Genomic DNA, 21,673 nt, shown 5'->3' on the forward strand with positions numbered 1-21,673 from the left:
GTAAACAAAACTACTTCCGCATTTCTTTCCTTGACACGCCAATGAAAAACCTCGTTAGGTCCTCCACCCCCTGACAACTTCCAATGGGAAACGATCAGGGGCGGGGCCACGGTGCCAATGAACGATGAAACTAAAAAAAGAGTTCACGCGGATTTGGATGGGACCTTCCATGTGCACCGGGGGCCAGTGGGGGGCGTTCGTGTCCGCGTATACGTCAAGTGGTTTTGCACTCCTGCTGTCTGCGTGGAGTTTGGTAAATAAGGAGGTTTGACCTCATGGCGCAGAGACGCGCGCCGACTGGATCCGAATGACTACCCAAGCGCTCTCCAATATGAACGTGTATCCTTCATTTTTCTAATATACTGTTTCTTCATCGGTTGGAGTCGCTTTGACCTCGTGGGAGTCGAAAGCGAACCACGCCTGCTGGTGAGTGAGCACAGATTATCACGCATTATCGGACGTGTTTAATCCCTGTGATTTAGCCGCGCTGCAACCCTCATTAATTTGCACAAGTTTGTTTCAAAGTGCACATTTTGCCACACTGGTCTGTGCTAGCTAGTTTACAGCCACAACAACGTGGCGCAGCTTGTTTATAGCGAGCGTCAGTGACCCCTCTGAACACTTAAATTGGACACATTTTGCCGAAATATGCCAGTAGGATTAACGTGCAAAGAGTGAGAGTGTGAAAGTGACGTCAGGTTGTTTGCTAACGAACCTTGTTTTTGAACATGTTGTCAATAAAGTTGCAGTTTGATGTTGGTTTGATTTGCTTTTTTTTTTTTTTTTTTGACATGGCAGAACCCGAAAATGAAAGATAAATAGATCCAGTTAACACATTTATTTGCTACCCGTGGCGTAATAAATTCAAATTTTTATGCACTCAAAGTGCCAGGATTTTTGAAAGGGTAACTTTGTCGTCAGTGTCTTGATAATAAAGTTGTGGGGTTTATTGTCTTATGTCAGCACACAAGTTTAATTTCATAGACCAATTTAACACTTTGATGTTGCCAAGTGTGTCATAATAAATTCCTAAATATGATTTATATGCACTTGGATTATTCTGAATTTTGTCATCAGCCTAGCAGAGGCAAAAAAACATAAAGCTTCTGGACTGAATTTTAACTGGAAAAAGAAGTACTTCACGTTCTAATACAACTACAAATAGTCAAGTATAACATTTTGAACATTTAACAGAGCTTTAAAGAAAGATTACAGTATTATTGACACATTGTTAGAATGATAACAAAAATGAATGCCACGCAAATACAAAATTAATACAAATAGTAAAATACATGTTCTTATTGTTCACTCAGGTATAATTCTGCCTGCCCTTAATTTAGAATGTGACTGTAACACTTCCCATCCAATATGTTCACACATGTAGACTCTGTCCTATTTTTATTACTGTGACCGAACTGTGTGTGCATGCAAGTTTGTGTGTGTGTCTGTGTGTGACACACACAGACACACACACACGTGTGAGTATATAGGAGTTGCAGTGCAGAAGTGTCCACACCAGCCAACAGCTGAGGCTCACCCGTGTGGTTTTCTATGTTGTTGTTTTGTGTGCAAGCATACACGTGCAGTAGTAGTACAGTTAAGCCAGCTCAGTCAGTGCTTGTTTTGGATCCTCACATTTCATTTCTCCAATTATTGTTCTCTATTTTTTTTGGTGTGTTTTGTTTAGTGGTGGAAGTGACACACGGGAAGATCGTTTACATTTTGCAACAGTAGTTCCTCATTCATGGTGGGGGTTTTTTTGGTGTGTGTGTGTGTGGTGGGTGGGGGGTTGTTTTCATGGTACAACCCAAATTTAGGGAGAACCAGGAAGCAAAAAAAAAAAATAAAAATTACACCAAAAAATCCCAACAATTACTCTGACTGAAGACTATTTTTTACAACCATGAATTAAAAATTAATATTTTGGTTAAACGTTGTTATATGCATGCCAGGCCAGTAGGGGGTGATCACATCATAAACGCGCATAAACACAAATATTTAGGGGTGCACCTGATTGCATACATAATTTGATTTTTAAAATTCAATGATGTTTTATAATTGATTAAAAAAATAGTACTACTATAACTTACTGTTTGCCAAATTCTGACCTAAAACAAATGATCTGCAGTCTTTTATGGCGACTATGTTTTGTTTAAAAAATAATTTAATACGGTGTCAACAAGTTTAAATATATAAAACATTCTATATTGTATAATCATACTTTCAGCCAGAATCGGACCCTGAATTGTCCAAAAAAAAAAAATCTGTATTTACAACTCATGGTATAATATTACTTTATAAGATCAAACTACTTCCTGTTTCGCCTCCTTGACGGCTCAATGGGAAGCCATTTTTCTACCGCCTCCTGACATGTGACAATGGGAGATGAGAAGGGCTACTTTTCCTTAGCCTTGACCCAAACAAACCTCCATGTTACAAATGTAAACAACGAAGCGTTGCGGTCCTCCATTATTGTTTTGCTCATGAGGTGCCAATGCATGACTACGCTCCATTGTGGCACACCGCCGTTGTATTTAGCGCATATGTTTAAATTGAGCCGCCATGTTAACACAAGGTCAAAACAACATCAGTGGGACGAGTTAGCTTGAGAGTTGAGGAATTGTTTTGTTGTTGCCGTTGTGGGTTTGGCTCATTTCGCAATGTTTTTGCTGTTGTGCAATAGCAAGTTCGTCCCGATTCATTTAGTCAGTATTAAAAAAAAAAAAAGTGTCTGTGTACAGTCTAGCAGCGGAATGTAGGTGTTGCTCAGGTGTTGAGGTGTGTCCACGAGAGAGAGAAAAAATCTCCATCAATCCAGCTGAATATTGAACAATTGGATCATAAATATGAAATAATATAAAGCAGGCTGTAACGAATTAATGTAATTTTCATTTATTTCAATTGGAAAATATCATTTGAGATTTGGAGTTAAGAGCATGGCAACGGAACAAATGAAAATCGTGTCTTAAAGCACCACCGTATTTTTTTTAACATGACAAAAAACGTAGACAAAATACGTCATGCTCACCAGGAGGCATACAAACTTCAAATGTATCAATGTGTGTAGATCTCTCCTGACAGGTTTTGCAAGTCAATTTCGTCATGTGACATTTTTGCTCCGAACAACCGATGAGACGATGGAAAAAAAAAGGGTGAGATTTGTGTGGGTCAACGAGATAAATCTGGTTAAAGTGTTATAATTTAATTTACATCAACCAGACCTACTGATTTTGAAGGCCATTGGCAGATTGACATGGCAACATGAAGAAGCTGAAATCTGATTGGACCCCCCAAAAAATCTAACTACCCCATACATACAATTGGCAACAAATGAATACAACTTTAGGGAACCTATATTGTAGGTCAATGCTAATGGTGGTTTTCAGGCCAGCAGAGAAGGCCCTGACCGCTAAGCACTGCTATTTAGTTTTTATAGAACATCAACACAGGGGGGGGACCGTGCTCTAAGTTTAGCGGTCAAGCCTCGATCGGGAAAACAATGCGGCCGTCCGACTTTCAACAGCATTCCTTCCACCTCTTGTCAAATGTGTGGGTGAGGATTCGGTCAGGGTGTATTTTAAGCAGTGCACTGGTCGCCCGGAGAGGCAGAAAGAAGAGCACATTCGTGCCACGGTTTCTTCCTCGTAACATCTCTTTATAACACGCTTTTTCTTGTTTTGTAGTGGGTCTGTCATGGCGGGCGACATGATGATGCTAATGCGAGGCCTGGCTAAACTGAGTCAGGCCGTCGTGGAGACGCAGGGCACTGCCCTGCGTGGAGGGACAGGTGAGTGGAGCCTCTGGACACAAAATGGAGCTCCATGCAGCTGCCAGTGCTGCTAACATGAGCTTTTATTGTTGATGACTACATTTGCCAAGACACGGTGGTTGACTCTTTAGCACGTCTGCCTCATATTGCAGAGGTGCAGGGTTCGATTCCAGCTCCGGCCTTCATGTGTGGAGTTTGCATGTTCTCCCTGTGCCTGTGCGGGTTTTCTCTGGGTACTTCGGTTGGATGGATGGAAATGAATTGAAATATACCTTTAATCATTGGTAATGCACCACAAGCCAAATATCATACAAAATGGAGCTCCATGTAGCTGCTAACTGTGCTGACATTAGCATTTAATTGTTGCCAAGTACAACACATTAACTCAAGTTTATACAGCACAGGGATCAAGTTAACACTTTAGTGACAGGCCTGTTAAATTACGCTTCTTTTTAGATGTTATTTATTTATTTAACCTGTATTTAACCAGGTAATGCGATTGAGAACTGATTCTCTCTTGCAATGCTATCTGGCTGCAGACAGCGGAGTAATATCAAAGTGAAATAAGAGCAAGGACAAATAAATACCTGTATGTCTAATTAGCTAAAAATGCTAAATTAGCCAAAGGCTAAAAGGAGCGTCATTTAACAGCTTTTGTAAAAAGATTGCGAACGATAGCTTGGGTTTAATGGTTTTTGCGAAACAAACTCTACATAGTTGCTAATTGTGCTACCATTTGCATTTAATTGTTGATATGAATGCTATATTAGCCAAAGTTTATACATGTTTTCGACTGGATTGCTAAAAACTGCTTAGCTTCATGCGAAGCTAGCTAAATACTCTGTTCGTCAAAAGTTATACAATGTTGAACAACCGTTCACAATTTTTGTGCCGGGATGCCAACATTAGCGTGGTAACAACAATGATGCTAAAATGACCTTTGTTTCAGAGAATGCTACATTAAACACCCCTGGTGATGGTCACATGTAGTGAACAGGATGGTTTAAATGGTTTAAAAGTCTGTAATAAATATTTACAACATATTTTAGTGTGCAGTAATTTTATAATCAAATACAAAATTTTTGCGCTAAATAGGAAGCCTTCCTGCTGTCGGTGCTGCTGTACAAAGCTTCCAGTCGGCCGCCGAGCAAGGAATCGCCATGGTGGTGACGAAAGCACAGGTAAGCGCTTTGTCAATGTTCCAAAATGAAATCTTGCTGTGATTCTTAGCATGCCCTAATGTTTCAAATTAAGGAGCTGAGTCAACAGCAAGCCTCCTCCTCCTCCTCCGAGTTTCCTCAGGACGACTTCTCCTCGTCTGAGTTCAGCGAGTACGACGAATTCGCGGCCGATCACCCTGCTGGCGCTAACAAGGGAGCATCTGATCCGAGCCCAGCGAGTGGGACGAAGAGCTCGCCGTTCGCTGGCTACAAGGATCCTTCCCGAGAGTTCGGCAACAGGTGGTACCACAGTGATGTACGCCATCAGCACCTGCTGACAAGAAGAGGCGCGTGGCTCCAGGCATGCGGGCGGCGGGGTTACCACCAGGAGCCGTCGTCGTCGGTGAGCGGGCTGACGGCCGAAGACCTGGAGAAGGCTCGGCAGAGCAAGCAGGTCGACGTAAAGCCGCACAAGCAGATGGTGACGTTCGCTTATTAATTTCTCAAAATGTTCTGTATCACGATTATAATTTATTCGTAATTTAGTCATAGTAGTATTTTATTGTGTTCAGTGTTGTTTTTTTACCGAAAGGTCTTTGTTCACACACATCTGTCACTTTATGTATCATAAGTACAATTGGTATCGGTACTTGGTATCGGTAGTGGTAATACACAAGTCGAAGAGTGGTATCGAACATCCGTTATTACATGTAATTATTTGGGGGATTTTGTTTATTTATTTATGGAAACATATCATTTATTAGTTAGTATTTAGTGTCCTTTTTGTTTTGATCATTTATCTATCCTATTTTGTATTTTGCAATTTTTCCCCCCTAATTTTTATTTATCTCTGTTGACATATTTTGTCTTACTTTTAGTTGAGCGAAAGAGCCCGTGAGAGGAAGGTGCCCGTAACCCGCCTGAGCAGGCTCGCCAACTTTGGAGGTAACGCTTCTGTTTCATGACCCCGCACACCTCCACCCCCTCTTTTTTTTATGTCAAATATTCTGTCCTTGCTTAGTCCGTCCTTTATTTAAAAAACAAAACAAAAATTGTTGTCCTTCGTCCCAAAAATGGGCGTCCGTCCGGGACAGACAGATGCCCATTTTCTGTCAGTTTCCAACTCCTCAGATGAAAATCTGTCTCCTTTCCAAGTATAACCACTAATAATGGCCTAGCTTGAATAGTAGCTAGCTAGAGTTTGCAGTTTAGTGCAGTGACTGGCCTTCTTTCGAATCAGGGCTCGGGTTTCTGGATTGATTAATCACATTTATTAACATTTGGAAGCTAACTCGGTAAAAACAAAAACAGCGTGCCTTTGCTAGCATGCTAACGTCACCCCGATTCGAACGTGACGATTTCTGATTGATGTCAGAATTTGATATTGGTTGACGGCGTCGTGGTGAAGTCAACAAGATTGGACAATGTGAACATTATGGCACATAAATTGGGTTTTTGCAGCGACTAAGGCGTCCTTGTGGGTCTTTCATCTTCTTGCTCCTCCTGCTGTTTGTTGCCTTGCGGATTTTTGTGCTGTGATGATGTAACCATGCTGTTATGTAACCCAGAGAGCAACCTTGGATGAGTCGTACAGCCCCTTAGTCCTCTCTTGAATCGAGGTTATCACAGCTCACCACAACAAATATTGCAGGGCTAAAAAAACAAATACAACCCCAGTAGGAACTTTTATTAAAAAGGAAATACTTTTTTTTTTTTGATAAATCACTCTCCCCCATACATTTCAAATCACCTACTTTTGGAATAAGTCATTGTTGTTGAACAAGGTTAAGCTCATGTCCATTTAAAATCTGATTTTGTTTTCTTATTTTTGCCTTTTCTTTTTTCAAAAGAAAAATGTGCTTTTCGGTTAAAATGTTCAGGTGTGTAAGCCCTTATAAAATAAAAAAAAAGGTGTTTTAAATTGTTTTTTATCGTTCACTATTATTCAATAGTAGCACCAACTGAACAAAATTCTCAGTCCCCCGATTGGCTCAACGTGTTATTTATATTGGATTACTTTTGTAGGAAAACGTATTTTATTTATTTTATTTCATAAAATGCTTTCATTCACTCCTTTTAGAAACTTTGAAATATTGATTGTTGTTTACAATTGTTTTGGAAGTTTCTATCATATTTTTGGGGGATTAAAAAAAATCAAACGCTATTTCTTTCATTATTTATATTGAAATAGTTTTTCAAAAATACTATTTAAAATTTTTTGGGATTGTATTTTCTTTGTTTTACATTTTTTGAAAAAAGTAATGAATTATTAACTTATTTTGTATTGTAATTATTTTGGTGTGTCTCATTTAATTTCCTAAATATAATTTTCTTTTATTTTGTCATTTATTTATGTGATTACTTTCATGAAAACGATTTCTTTTATTGAAACGATTGCGGCAATCCTCATGTACTGAACTCACACCTTGTTGCAGGAACCCCACGAATGCGAAAAAAAATTATTATTATTTTTTTTTTCACTAGGTTTAGCTGTGGGTCTGGGAATCGGGGCCTTGGCGGAGGTCGCCAAGAAGACCATGCGACATAACGACGCGGCAGGTAACAAACACGCATGCTTTCTTTTAAAATGTTCATTCCAAGTGCAAAATGTATAATGTGTATTTATTTACGTCTCCTGAATGAGTGAAAGTTATCTTTGTTGATGCAGCAGAAGAAGAAGCATACCGGACATTCTTTCATGGCTGTTATTGTTTGCAGACAGGCAGGCACACGCTGCTAGTACACTCCCCAAATAAACAGCCGCTCACTCTCAGCACAGTGATCCGCTTAATCGCGCACACACACACACAAATACACACGCACACGCACACACACACACACGTCTTTCTTGGAAATCCAGTCAGGCTACTTGCGTTAAAACCCTGTGATGTGACACTACACACCCTGTTGACCCACTGACACGTTCATAAGATAAGATAAGAAAACCTTTATTAGTCTCGCAATGGAGAAATTCCCAATTCACAGCAGCAAAGTTATGAAAGGAAGAAGTAGAACAACACACGTTATTATTATTATTATTATTTTTATTTTAAAATCCTTTTTAGACATGTATTAGATTTATCGGATGCATTTTATTGTATTTATTTATTTTGGGTGTGTCTGCGTGTGTGTTTGCAGGAGAGAATAAAAAGGCCGTGCTGGACTCGAGTCCCTTCTTGTCCGAGGCCAATGCCGAACGCATCGTCAGGACTTTGTGCAAAGTGCGAGGGGCCGCGCTCAAGCTTGGCCAGATGCTCAGTATTCAAGGTGGGCGTGCAAAAATGCAAACGTAGGCGGGGGGCAAATAAAATGACTTGCACATTGCCAAGTTGGTTAGGAAACACTTTGCTCCTGAGCTCCACCTACAGGCATGGGATGTCATTACTTCAAGAGAAGAACTAATGCTTCCAAAATAGGGTTTCAAGCCACTGTTAGGGTTTCAAACAAGAATTAGTCTTTCAAAGTTGGCCTGAAAGACAATGTTATGATTTCAAGGTAGGGTTTTTTACCCAGTGCTTTTTAAAGTTTTCATCGAGCATCTTTCTTATGCCTACGCACGCATAAGAAAATGTGTGAGCCACGAAAATATATCTGCTCAAAGCCTCTGCTGGCTGGAATATATCCCACCACTTGATTGTGGGACTTGCACGATGCTCTAAAGCGTTTTTTTTTTTTTTTTCAATTTTCTCATTTACACACAGTCGGTGCTAACAATGAGGCACTCTAATGAGGCCACACCAGCCCAAAATCCCTGTCCACACAGTCACCGTCAAGTCAAATTAAAATTAAAAAACACCCTTTCTTAGCTTGACATGCGTGCGGGCTCAGGGTGATGAGGCGCTCTAAAATTCGGAAACAAATCTCCGAATCCACTTTACTGGGTCTTGAAAGCTGTCCACATGTCAACCACACGTTGATGTTTTAAATTCCAAACCAATGTTTTGCTATTTGAATTCCCAAATCCGAGCCAAGTCCGAGTGTGTACGTCCTGAGTCATTGCTGTCGAGTTCTGCTGGCGCTGCGACACGTGCGCTGTGTCATGTTACACAACAGGTGGAGGTAGGACGTGCGGGCTGTAAACAAGCCGCCAGAGAGATCCAGTTGCACTTCTCAGAGCGTCGTTCTTTTTTATTTATGTTGCTTGAAAACCGCCGACCGTGAAATCGGCCCCGCCCGCCCGTCCTTCTTTCCGTCTTCCCCGCAAACATAGAAGGTCGTAAAAGTTTATTGGACAAGAGGGAAACGTTCGATCGGGTGTCGGCACAATGCTGGTCATATGTCCCTTTAAAATGACCGCTCGTCATAAATCAATGCAAATACGTTGCAAAGGCCTCGCACAAAGACAACACAAGTCACTTCAATGTCATGGGGGGCAAAAAAAATGCTGAAAGGGCGTGAGTCTATTTCCAAAGTGACAGTATGTGCCGCTTGGCTACTTTTAGGCGCTCTTGATGTTTGCTCTTCAAGGCCACACCTGCCGTCTCATCTTGATAGTGATTTGTGTTAATCTCAGGGTGCAATTAGCACGAAATAGAACAGCTTTTATGATGTAATTTAGAAATAGCACAAAACCCGCAATGACTTAAGTGGGGTTGCTGTTTTCTTCACGAGTGAGTTTTTTTTTCCCCGTATTTACATGAATTCAACTAGCTTTTTAGTCCTGTATTAGAGTTTTGTTCATTTTTATGTTAGATTGTTTATTGTATTGCTTGTAATTATATTTACATAAATATATTTGTTTCCCATTTATATATTTTTAATTAACGTTTCTAAATGTATTTGTACTTTTAACTAACTTCAAAAATAATTTAATAAATGTATTAGTATTTTATATTAGTCTGATATACTGTATATATAATTTTTTTATTGTATTGCTTGTAATTATATTTACATACATTTATTTGTTTACATTTTATGTATTTTTAATCAACATTTCTAAATGTATTTGTATTTTTTAAATAATTAAAAAAATAATTTAATAAATGTATTAGTATTTTATATTACAGTCTGAGATATATATATCAAAGTATTACGGTATTAAGATTTTCTCGGTGAATACACCATTTTATTGGCTTGGTCACGAGCAATTGAATGCCTCATTTCATAATGTCAGTGACCTGCTGCTTGCCAAATAGTGAGCCCGCATTTGACTTCTACCGGCATGTTAGCAAGAAATGCTACTTATGATAAAATGCTCCCCCCCCAAAAAAATCTAATTTCAGATGATGCCTTCATCAACCCGCAGCTCGCCAAGATATTCGAGCGCGTGCGGCAGAGCGCCGACTTCATGCCCATCAAGCAGATGACGGTAACAACCGCACTTTATATGCGTTGCATTGCTTTATTGGAAACCATTGAAAGATGCCAGTTGCGTCCGTAAGCAAGAACGCATCTGCTTGTGTTCAGAAAGCGCTAAACAGCGACCTGGGTCCAAACTGGAGAGATAAGCTGGAGTCCTTCGAGGAGCGTCCGTTTGCCGCCGCCTCCATTGGGCAAGTCCACTTGGCCAGGCTCAAGGACGGCAGAGAGGTGGCCATGAAAATACAGGTGTGTGTGTGCATAAAAATTCTTCTCCCAAACACAAATGTACTTTTTTCAATGCCTTTTTTTTAAGAGATTTTTGTTTCGCCACAAATAAATAATGATACTTATTAGTAGCTAAGGTGACCCTGAGACGGGACACCATTGTTGATAAATTGTCAGCTGCTATAAATAGTGCTCCTTTTTGTGTTATAATTATGATTCCTGTCCTGCTTAGTATCCCGGTGTGGCGCAAAGTATCAACAGTGACGTCAACAATCTGATGACTGTGCTGAGTATGAGCAACGCGCTACCCGACGGTACGCACGCACCACACACACAGACCTACAAAGCATTTGTGCGATGCATTTTTAAGTGCCGTGTGTCTGTGTGTGTTTTGTTACGTTTCCCCAGGTCTGTTTCCAGAGCACATGATCGATGTGATGAGGAGAGAGTTGGCGCTGGAGTGCGACTACTTAAGAGAGGCTCAGTGTGCCAAGAAGTTTAGGTCAGCCTTTGGATTTCTTTGAAAAAAAATAAGACTCAGTGAAAAAACAATTCGGACCTACCTAAGTGTTAGAATTTTGTTTTCTCTTTAATTAATTATTCACGAGACTAATGTTAATAAGCAACATTTTAAAAGTGACACAGCGTGTTAACAGTGTGTTTTAATCGTTGTTGTTGTGCGTGTTTGTGTGTCTGCGTGTGTTCATGGCATAGGGAGCTGCTGAAAGAACACCCGTTCTTCTACGTCCCGGAGGTTATAGAGGAGCTGAGTAGCAGCCACGTGCTCACCACGGAGCTGGTCCCAGGCTTCCCCCTAGACCAGGCCGAAGGTCTCCCACAGGAACTCAAGAACACGGTAGGGAGGAAGGATACGTCGCCCTCTGGTGGGAAAATGAGGAACTGCTTCTTTTCCGTTGCTCACGTAAATCATACCTGGTTGTGTTTTTGTTTTTTCAGATCTGTGAGAACATCCTGAAGCTGTGCCTTAGAGAGTTGTTTGAGTTCCGCTTCATGCAGACCGACCCAAACTGGTCCAACTTCCTGTACGATCCGCAGACACACAAGGTGAGTCCGTCTTGAAAGAAAAAAAAAAATCCCACCACTTTCCTGACTGCGCTGAATAAAAATATCCCGTGTATGTCCACAGGTAGCGCTGCTGGACTTCGGGGCCACCAGGGGATTTGATCAACGTTTCACAGATGTCTACATTGAAGTAAGTCGAGTCTGACGCGTGATGTATAAAAATGACGTCATAGGTGACGTCTTCATTCGTGATGGCAGGTGATCCGCTCCGCCGCTGAGGGGGACCGAGAAGGAGTTCTGAAGAAGTCCATCGAGATGAAGTTCCTCACTGGTTACGAGTCCAAGGTAAGCGCGCACACATGCACACGTTGTTTTTATTTTTTACTTTTTATTTATGTATATATTTAATCTGACATACATAATGGAATAAATGCGTTTTTAATTTGCAACATTTTTACACAAACACTGCAAATTTTACATTTTAAAAATAATAAATAAGTGTATTTTAATTTCCCATAATAAAACAAATTTAACCATAAAGGAAAATTAAATCATGAGAGCATGACAAATTAAATAGGCACTTTATTTGATTTATATTCGTTTTAGTAATCAAATTGTAATTTTTGATATTTTTAATTAACACATTTTTAACTGAATTAAAAATTAAACGCACGCTGTTTTTACCTTTTCAAATTACATTTGTTTTTTAATCTAGTAATTTAATTAATAATTCAGTTAAAATATAATACATTATCTCTTATCTATAATTTAAAAAAAAGAGTTGTATGTTTGACATGCAATGACCACATAATTGCAGCGCAGTTATGTAAAAGCATTTAAAACTCAATTTAGAACCGCATAGTTAAGTGTTGATGTTGGTGGAGCGGTGTAAGTGGCAATAAAACAGGCCAGAATCCAGCTTGTAGTAGTTTCTTAGTAGGTGTGATTGATTTAACCAAATGCTGCAGATTAAAAAAAAACAAAAACATCTATCATATCACGGGACTGAGACCAGCGAATCCGCCTGATTTTCAAATGAAAACATCTTTCAGACTCTGACGACCATTCAAGTATTTAATTTTTTTTGTCAGCCTCTTTGGGTTGCCCGGTAAGGGTCTGCTGGTTTTTGTCCATCTGTCTGCGCATCCAGGCCATGGAGAACGCCCACGTGGATGCGGTGATGATACTGGGCGAGGCCTTCGCGTCCCAGGACACGTTTGACTTTGGCGCGCAGTCGACCACGGAACGCATCCACAACCTGATCCCCGTTATGCTGCGGCACCGCCTGACGCCGCCGCCCGAGGAGACGTATTCGTTGCACCGCAAAATGGGCGGCTCCTTCCTCATTTGCTCGCGCCTCAACGCCAAGCTGCAATGCAACGACATGTTCCAGGAGGGCTATAGGCGCTACTGGGAGGGCCGCAAGCCGCCGGTTTGATGCGCGGGTCCTGGGACCAATCAGAAAAGAACGAACGGGTGAGGTTTGAACGCGCACCGGTGTCGTGTTGGAGGCCAAAGTGGGGGACAAAATGCACTGAAAGCAAATGTAACACGGTTGTTGTTTTCATGAATTTTTTTTTCTGTTTTGTTGGACTTTTACAAGATTATCAGGGTTAAAGGATTATGAGGAGGAGGATGATGTTGTCGTGTAAGGTCAGTCGGTGTGGACCAGGACCGTAAGTGTCTTCTTCAAGGCCCTCCATGTTTCTGCTTCAGTTTGAGACTAGCTTGCAATACAAAAAAAAGAAAGGAAAAGGGAAAAAAAAAAGCGGCTTTAAAGTGATTAAAAACTGGAATAATTCACGTTCTCATGTTTATTCCCTTATGTTTGTCCTTGCTGCTTTTGATTGCAACGTGGTTTAGTCGGGGAGACGTTTCTTTGTTTTTGGCGGTCAGTTTTAATGAAGCTCAGGGTGATTTTACCGCATTACCATAAACAAGAAATCTACCAAAATCTCCTTTTTGTGTCTTGCTTTATTTGTGTCCATGTATGTGGATTCCACTTGATTAAAAGAAAAATGTGTTTGCTGTGAGGCTTGTCCTTTCTTTTTATTCGCAAACAAGTCATCGTAATGATCAGACTAAGTGCGTGTCCTCAGCTGTGGGTGAGCTTAGTCACATACTGCCACCAAAAATTTGCACAGATTGTGCTGTTATAGACGCTATCGACCGGCAGGTAGCCCTGAAGTCTTTCCAAACAGCCTTTGTTGACTACTCATCATGAGTAAATCATTTAAGTTCAATCAATTCACTTCAACACGTGTAAATAAACAATAGGACGTATTACTAAAACATACGCTGTATTACTATTTCAGCAGCTATAGGTCAATTTACCCTATTCTCTGCTATTTATTTACTTGTCATCCAAATATAAGTTCAGAAATTATAAAAAAAAAAAGGGGTCTTGTCATTTGACTGCTTTGGAGGTCATCTCAATCTATTTGTGATGTTTTTTTATTTGCATTTTTTTCATGGGGATCAAGATGGTGGGAAAGGATTTCGAGGCAGTCACAATTAGCTGTGGTAAATGTTTTGGCATCTCAGGGCTCAGCTCTCCTATGTTTAGTTTTGGACTTGCAGCAAATGCAGGACAATGTCCTTATTTGGTCACGAGACGAAAATCGGCAGCGTGGCCAACAAACTTCATCGTGGACAGCGGGACCACCTTTTTGGCCCTCCCTGCTTGGCCTTTGCACCTGAGCTACATTTTGGATAAACAAGTGGACCAGATGCGTTTTCATTTTTCACATTTGCATTTCATTTTCAGTTTGTCTTGTTTTTGTGTTTTTTAAAGTTATTTTTCAAAATGTTTTTTTTAAACTTATTTTATCTTTTGACGTGGAAACTACAAAAATAAAATAAGGGCAAATCCACAAAAGTGTTGAGTGTGTCATTTAATAAGCAGAATGCACCATTTACAGAAATATTGTCATAAGCCACTGTTCCTTTTTTATTTAGATTTTACTAACCCCCAAAAAACAACACAAAAGCAAGAATTGGTAAGAAACCCTTGATGAGCAGTGAGTCCCAACCCAAATAATCAAATTTCACTTCATTCTTTTGCAAATTAGTGATTTACTCCAAACAATCTACCTTTTTTTTCTTCTATCTTTGCCAGCGATGTATAGTGACAGGTGTGACAATTAAATGATCGTCCACTAGATGACAGAAAGTACAATTAATCTGCACGTTTTGGCTCTAGCTACAAAAAAATCACAAAACGTAATTTAGACGCAAATTAAGACGAGATCAACATTATTTACAAGTTTAATACATTCCACGACCATGCTCATTACTGAAAACATTATTTCTCATTATCCTTGATAAGAACGTAAAACAAACCAAAAAAATCACTTAATTAAATTGCCGCTTCTTCTGGTGTGCACCACTTGGCCACCAGAAGACAGTATAATACAATCATGCGAACACAAACGAAGTAGAATATTTTCACAACTCTTTTAAGAAACACATAAAGGTATGTCAAGGCACTACATTTTACTTTTTTGTAACATTTGTGTTTGGTAGTGGTTGGGAATTTTTGATGTAGATTATATGGTTTAAACACGAGAAAAAAACACTGACAGTTATTTCCGGAAGTACACGCGTGTTTGTCACTACTTGTTCCCGCCTAGCCTCGCGGCTAGCCTGTCGCGGTTAGCTCGTAGGCTTGCTAACATTTCGGCAGAGAATTCATGCCCTCTGTTTTACTCCGACTAGTAAACGCCTCCCGATGTCTTCTGCTTTGTGTAAAGGAGGAAAGTTTGCCGGCGTGTTTCGGGGTAGGGGTGTCCAGGTGCCCCCCCACTTGAGTTCACACTGTTGAGTCCTATTAGACGTCCTGAGGAACGCCCTGATCTCTGTAGCCTGGATTGGGACGAAGAAAAGACGGGTTGAAACAGTCATCAGGATGAAACTAAAACGATGAATGTGTGAGTATGTGTTTTTCATTGTACTCGATGTCATTTGTTCAAGTGATTGCGTGAAATTAAATAAACCCGAATCCAGATACTATATGTTAGAAGTAGACTATTATTCTATTTAAAAAAAAATGTATTTGGATCCAGATGCTTTTATTTTGTGCAAGAACTCGAAATAAAATGGAGTAAATTCAACCCCCCCCCCCCCAATGTCGCCTGTTGTGAGTTAAAACACCTGTTGCTTTGGCATACACATAACTGTATTTCTTTCAGAAAGACAATCATGGCGTAACGTTGGCTTCTAGCTTTGATTTGTGTGTTACAAATTCCTATGGGAAGCCTTGTTGAAGAAGGGAAATATAAGAAGGGGGGGGTTAATAACCTACCATCAGAAACTTCGGGAAGAAGATGTGGGAGAGAGAAAAAAAGACAAGTTAGTTCTTGAAATTCACCAACATGTCATCCTGAAACATCACCTGACTGACGCGCACAACCTGCACTCGTCGGATCACGACCGGTGAAAAAGCCTGGATGAAAAAGGGACGTGGGCGGAATTAATGCGAGGGGAAAAGATACGGCAATCAAGATGCGGGAGAGACGGCAGGCGACCGTGTGGGAGGAGGCGAATGGGGCTCATTAGGCGGATGGGTGGAGGGGGAGGAAAAGAAGAATGGATTGATCACATGCAGGAAGATCATTAGGGAGGAAAGGAGGGAGATCTTCTTATTATGGCAGAAAAGTGGGAATTTGTGCATTCTGCGCCTTTTGACGACATGAACCGGCATTGGAACACATTAGCTCCCAGCCTCTCTGCATAAATAATCAAGAGCCAGGAGTTACACGTGCACAAAAACACACGCACACACACTTTACGCACTGCATTGAAGTCAACTCATCAGTTTGTCTGATAGAGAACAAAACACTTCAAAAAGTCTAATGGCACTCCCGTCTTAGATTTCCGATCAAACTTAACATACAACCAGGATAATTACACATTGTGTTTTTAAAATAACTACATAATTGCCTTAAAGTGTAATTTGGAATTAACGAATAAAATGTGTTACTATATGTTGTGGCTTTTTCTGGTGTGATGCTGAACCGATGAATGATGATTAACTGTTTGATTTGTTTTCATTTTATTTGCTAGATGTTTTATTTTATTTTTTTATGAAGCACTATTCTAGTATGATGTTTATTCTAGAGTGATGTTTCTTGTTGGAAAAAAAAAAGACTTTTCATCTTGTGTATGATTTCATGTCCAAATAAAGCTGAGCGGCACGGCGGAGGAGTGCGATGAGACTGACTTGCCAGGATGACCATGTCCATGCCCCAGAAGATGCTCATGATCCAGCCCACCATGATGACGGCCGTCGCAATCTGGATGAGAGCGGCTGCCACGTTGAGCCAAAAGACGCAGCACGCGCCGCGCTCGGCCACCAGCTCGCTGCGAGCGCCGCACAGCACCGTGAAGGCTGAGATGAAGGTACCTGTAATACAAAAGCGGTTGTCATTTATTGCTCACAATATTGCCAAGCTGAAAAGCCAACGTAGGGGTCGGGGGGGGGGGGGGGGAGTATTGAGGGTATCGGCAAATATCATGGCAGCCATTAAGAATTTTGGCCGGGAAAGTCATGGCACACAACACACTGCAAAAAAGAAAAAGTACCGTAGTGAGTTGGAATCTGTTCATAAAGGGTTGTCATATGTAAACATCTTTTGTTGGCAAGTACAACTTTAGTAGTTGAGATGAAAATATTTGGAAAATGGGTCACTTAAGACAAAACCTTTTAAAGAGAACGTTCCATCAGACTAGCAGTGACATCGCAAACAGGCATGGACGTAAACAGCGCGCCTCAGACGGCACTTTATACAGCTTAGCTGCCTCCGTTTTAAGACCCTGCAACGATCAAGAAAGCCATGACTCATATACTGTATGTCACAATAATTTACGAAACCCTTTTTGTACACTTTGTTAAGTGCTTCAATCAAATGGATTAAATGACACTGCTTGCAAGCTTACTCAAAAACTGCTTCGGCTAACTTGACGTGTTGTCTGCCGAGCCAAACAACTACAGACAGTTTCCTACTAATTTTATTGTTTAACAATAAAAAAATAAAATAAAAATAATAATGAAAAGAGTTTCCCCCCCACTCTGTAATATGAAATCCTGTCAGGCTGACAAGCCTCAAGGCTTGGGGGCCTGATCTGGCCCACCATGTCATTTTATGTGGCCTGCGAAAGCAAATCAAACATGTCAACTTCCACGATGCTTGCTAAAATCTCTATCAAAATTTAAAATTCTCCCATGTAATAATCAAGAGACATATTGTAAGCATTTTCTTGGAACCAAACCCCTCATTACAGTAACTTGAACAATAGTTGAATAAACCATTATTATTGTCTTTTTTAAATTTGGTTTCAGTTACAACGGCCCTCCAAGGGAAACGCTAACTAAAATATGGACCACGACAAAAAATGAGTTTGACACCCCTGCAGTGTAAGCAGTAGTGTGGATTTTGGAAGGTGACAAAAAGTAAGAGTGCCAGCGTGAGGAATGCATGGTGGGCGTTTTTCTTGTCACACTGATGGAACCCAACAGTCGGAGCAGGTGGGACGTGCGTGCGTATGCATGTGTGCATAGCCACGCGCAGGAGATACACTCATCTCACGCTTAAATCTCGACAAATTGTTTCCTTGGTTTTACAAACCATTTTTATACAGCAATAATAATAATAACAAAAATAACACAAAATGTTATCGTGGTATAAAGCCAGTGAGGCAGAAATGCTCCTTTCAAGTGCCTTGTTGGTGTCCAAGGAAAAAGCAAACACGCAAGGAAAACTAACAATATATGGACCAGGAATTCGCGTTAGCATGGCCACTTTAGAGCGCCTTGTTGTCTGCTGTGAGTGCATGCATGACACAGAGAGAGAGAAAAAAAAAGGCTGCCGTGATCGCCAGCATGTAGACCGTGACTTGGCCTTTGTGTGGCCAGTTTGGAGCACCTCGTTGTCTGCTGTGAGTGCTCGCATGTAGGCTTTAAATGGATATATTTTGGCTGATCAAATGAGCTTGTAAACATCATTTTTGCTCATGTTCCTCAAGTGAATGAAACACAATGATTAGAAATAACGTGAGCTCAAGAGGGGCTGCCGTAGTGCGTGAAGGAATATGAACATCAGCGTGAGCTGTGCAATTAGAGAGCGTAGCACCCCCCCCAAAAAAAACCCGGAAGCACTCTCAAATTGTAATAATAATCTTCCCTGTGTAAAAGACTGAAGGAGCGTGTGGGAGATCTGGCGCACGTGTGTGCGCGAGCGCGCGTGTGTGTGTGTGTGTGTGTGTGTGTGTGTGTGTGTGTGTGTCCCCGCTTGTCCAGATATTAACCAGACTAATGACTATAATTACACAAAGAAGTCTCCAAAGCGCCCACCGCTCGTGTGGGACGTTAATGACTGAGTGTGAAAAAGACAGAAAGAGACGAGCGGGAGAAGTAAAGCCAGACAATAGAGTGAGAGAGGCTTTGAAAGAGTCGAGTGTGATCACTTTGGGAACGACTACCCACAATGCATTGTGTGCTTTTCCTTTTTGGAAAATGATGGTCTTCTTCCCAAACGTACAATTTGGTGGAACTGTAAAATCGGCTGAACTGAGAAAGCTTTGATTTCAGACCGTTGCGGGTTAGAGATGGCGACACGACATGCATAGACAGACAATAGAACAATACTCTTATGTATATATTCTTTATGCTCTGCGATGACCGTCCAATTTTACTGGGGAGTCAATTGGGACTCTCTATGGACATAAATTTGTATATCTGTATTGTACTGCACCCCCAGGTTGGCCAAGGTGCCCAAATTAGAAGGAGCGGCACAATGGCCATTGACAAAAAAAAAAAAAAAAAATATATATATATATATATATACATTTTTTAACGCACATCCTAAACATTTATTGTGTATTTTTTTTATCGGATGGAAGACAGTAATGACATTTCCAAGGCACCATGTATTGGGCACAATTCGGTATGATGCACAAATGTCCCGTGTATTACGTTTTGTTATTTTAATAACGGTGGCTCCTTTTGTGTGTCCTGACACAACACAACGCATACGCGCACACACTCAAAAAGACAGGAGATGATGCAGGGCTCCAAATGGAATTACACACAATAAAATCGGATTATTTTATTTTGGCCTCCAGGTAGTATTGAGCAAAACATACTCCGTTCGCTCACTCGCGTGCGCGCAAACATAGAGTTGTGTTCATTTTCAAACTGCGTTGTCATAACTAGTCGCGGCCATTCAGTGAAATGTCAAGGCATTCAGGCAAACCCACATGCATTGCACAGTGCGCAGGTGCTGGGGACAATTTAGTCGAGACGACATATCAAGTCAACACGGTTGCCAGAAGGAAGGGAAGTGTCTGTGGGGGGTTTGATCGAAGCGTTGGCGGACGCCTTTCATTGAATTTGGAGCCAGATGTCTGTGGGTGACATTTTCAAGCGGTTGCTCCAGCAAAGGGGAAAAGAAGTTGAACATATTTTGGTTTGCTTTGGTTTTTCACTTATAGGCTGTGATTTCATGACAGTCAGCCGTAATTGAAGTTGATGCAAATAAACTTGACTTGACTCTTCCATTAGACGTCACTTACATATCCACCAATAATGGACATCTGTCATTGACTCGTGGCTATCTCCAAGTGAATTGGAAATATTTGTCATGAGAAATGCATGAATGATTGGAAAAAGCCATGTCGTTTGTCCTCGGTGAAATGACGTCGCACATATCCTTAATTCACTTTTGACTCAGCAAAACCAAGCTACGGTTATCTTCATCTCCCCAGGTCTCTTTTATAAAACGGATATCAAGGAGAGTACCCGGTCACAAAGACGAAATAAATCATCTGCCGTTTTTGTCACGTCCCAATTGCGTTACGGGAACCGCGCCCCACTCAATTGTCAATCAAATACTACCGCACCCGGCATCTTTCTTACCAGCTAGCTCGCAAGCTCATTCTTCTTAGCTGGCGTTGGCTGGCGGGTTCTATATCTATACATCTCTCTCTCTCTCTCTCTCTCTCTCTCTCTCTCTCTCTCTCTCTCTCTCTCTCTCTCTCTCTCTCTCTCTCTCTCTCTCTCTCTCTCTCTCTCTCGGTCACACGAATCTCTAAATTCACTTGACATGGTTTTAAAATATAGGATACAAACAATGTACAGACAAAATGTATGTAAAACTCACCTAGTCCAGGTATGAAGGTGTTGAGGAAGAGGCATATGACCGCCAGAGGGAAAGGCATCGTGGGTATGGCGGCCCTCAGGGGTCCCTTCTTCTCGCGTACCTCCACCACCACGCCGCCCCCGCCGCCCCCCGGCGTGGGGCCCATCGGGACAGCTTTGACCCCCAAACTGTCCCCCACCATACTCCCATCCTTCTGTGCCATCGTATTTGCTTCGAGAGCACTTGAACAATTAGAAGCCGACACGATCCGAAAATACTACAGTCCGAAAAAGTCTCTCATCGGTGGTGTTGCTCATTGGGCTCAGATGCTCATTAAAAAAAATATTAATAGTAGTAATAATAATAATAATAATAGAAATTCCTGGAAGGACGACTGTAGTTTCCGGGGTGTTTCTTTCTTTTGGTCAAATGTGCTCTAAGCATTCACAGACTGAGAGAAAGCGCTCACTATAAATCTCCCCCCCCCCTGGCCCCCAACCCCCACTTTTCGACTCCCGCTCCCTACTCCTTGGTGACTTGATACCATTTAAAGGCACAGCACACTCGTCAAAGCGCTCATCCTCATTTAGGAATGCTGAGAGTCCAAGCCTTCACTTTCATGCCATTGTGGATTACGAATGATTTTTGTTCGTTGTCTGTGCATGAAAAATGCCCAAATACTAAAAGTCACCTTTATTTATATATATATGTATATATATATATATATATATTTTTTTTTTAATAATACCCCCAAAATACATTTTAGTATCAATCCTGAGACAAACATTCTCTCTAATGCTGAAAAAAAAATAATTGTGATGCTCTGTAATAAACGTTGCTATTGTGCAAAACAGTTTGAGAAACAAGTGAGATTCTTTTTCAAAATTCTTGACCGCTACTCATATCCCAAGGCGTGTCCCACTGTTCATTTTGGTTTATAGTTTGAAACGGATCGTGACGAAAAAAGAGCGCAGTTTATATTCCTCGCTAACTATTCCATGATTGTAAATGGTCGTCTCGCCTCTGCCGCTGTCTCCCACCTTGGCCGTCATCTCCTA

General features: G+C 41.0%; 2 protein-coding genes across 3 annotated transcripts; one reads left to right on the plus strand and one right to left on the minus strand.

The window, feature by feature from the left end:
- The first annotated feature begins 165 nt into the window (after window positions 1-165).
- On the plus strand, window positions 166-13,511 carry LOC147185784 (atypical kinase COQ8A, mitochondrial-like). The gene is made up of 16 exons (XM_086104473.1): window positions 166-426; window positions 3,684-3,787; window positions 4,865-4,950; window positions 5,024-5,410; window positions 5,808-5,874; window positions 7,414-7,488; window positions 8,068-8,196; window positions 10,152-10,237; window positions 10,336-10,476; window positions 10,688-10,769; window positions 10,864-10,957; window positions 11,170-11,311; window positions 11,413-11,520; window positions 11,603-11,668; window positions 11,737-11,823; window positions 12,629-13,511. The coding sequence occupies exons 2-16, from the start codon at window positions 3,694-3,696 to the stop codon at window positions 12,914-12,916; spliced, it is 1,932 nt and encodes a 643-aa protein (XP_085960599.1). The 5' UTR covers window positions 166-426; window positions 3,684-3,693; the 3' UTR covers window positions 12,917-13,511.
- Window positions 13,512-14,376: 865 nt separating this feature from the next.
- Window positions 14,377-21,050, minus strand: LOC147185785 (protein stum homolog). 2 transcript variants are annotated; one of them, XM_086104266.1, is made up of 3 exons: window positions 20,637-21,050; window positions 16,700-16,882; window positions 14,377-15,342 (listed from the first exon to the last, which is right to left on the minus strand). In XM_086104266.1, the coding sequence occupies exons 1-3, from the start codon at window positions 20,836-20,838 to the stop codon at window positions 15,308-15,310; spliced, it is 420 nt and encodes a 139-aa protein (XP_085960392.1). In that variant the 5' UTR covers window positions 20,839-21,050; the 3' UTR covers window positions 14,377-15,307. The 2 variants fall into 2 exon arrangements, with proteins under 2 accessions (XP_085960392.1, XP_085960391.1); XM_086104265.1 differs by lacking the exon at window positions 14,377-15,342 and having other exon boundaries at window positions 15,616-16,882.
- Between the last annotated feature and the right edge of the window lie 623 nt (window positions 21,051-21,673).

The sequence above is a fragment of the Hippocampus guttulatus genome, chromosome 23, assembly GCF_054856545.1.
Source record: "Hippocampus guttulatus isolate MCC_2025c chromosome 23, RoL_Hgut_1.0, whole genome shotgun sequence".
Classification (NCBI taxonomy): domain Eukaryota; kingdom Metazoa; phylum Chordata; class Actinopteri; order Syngnathiformes; family Syngnathidae; genus Hippocampus; species Hippocampus guttulatus.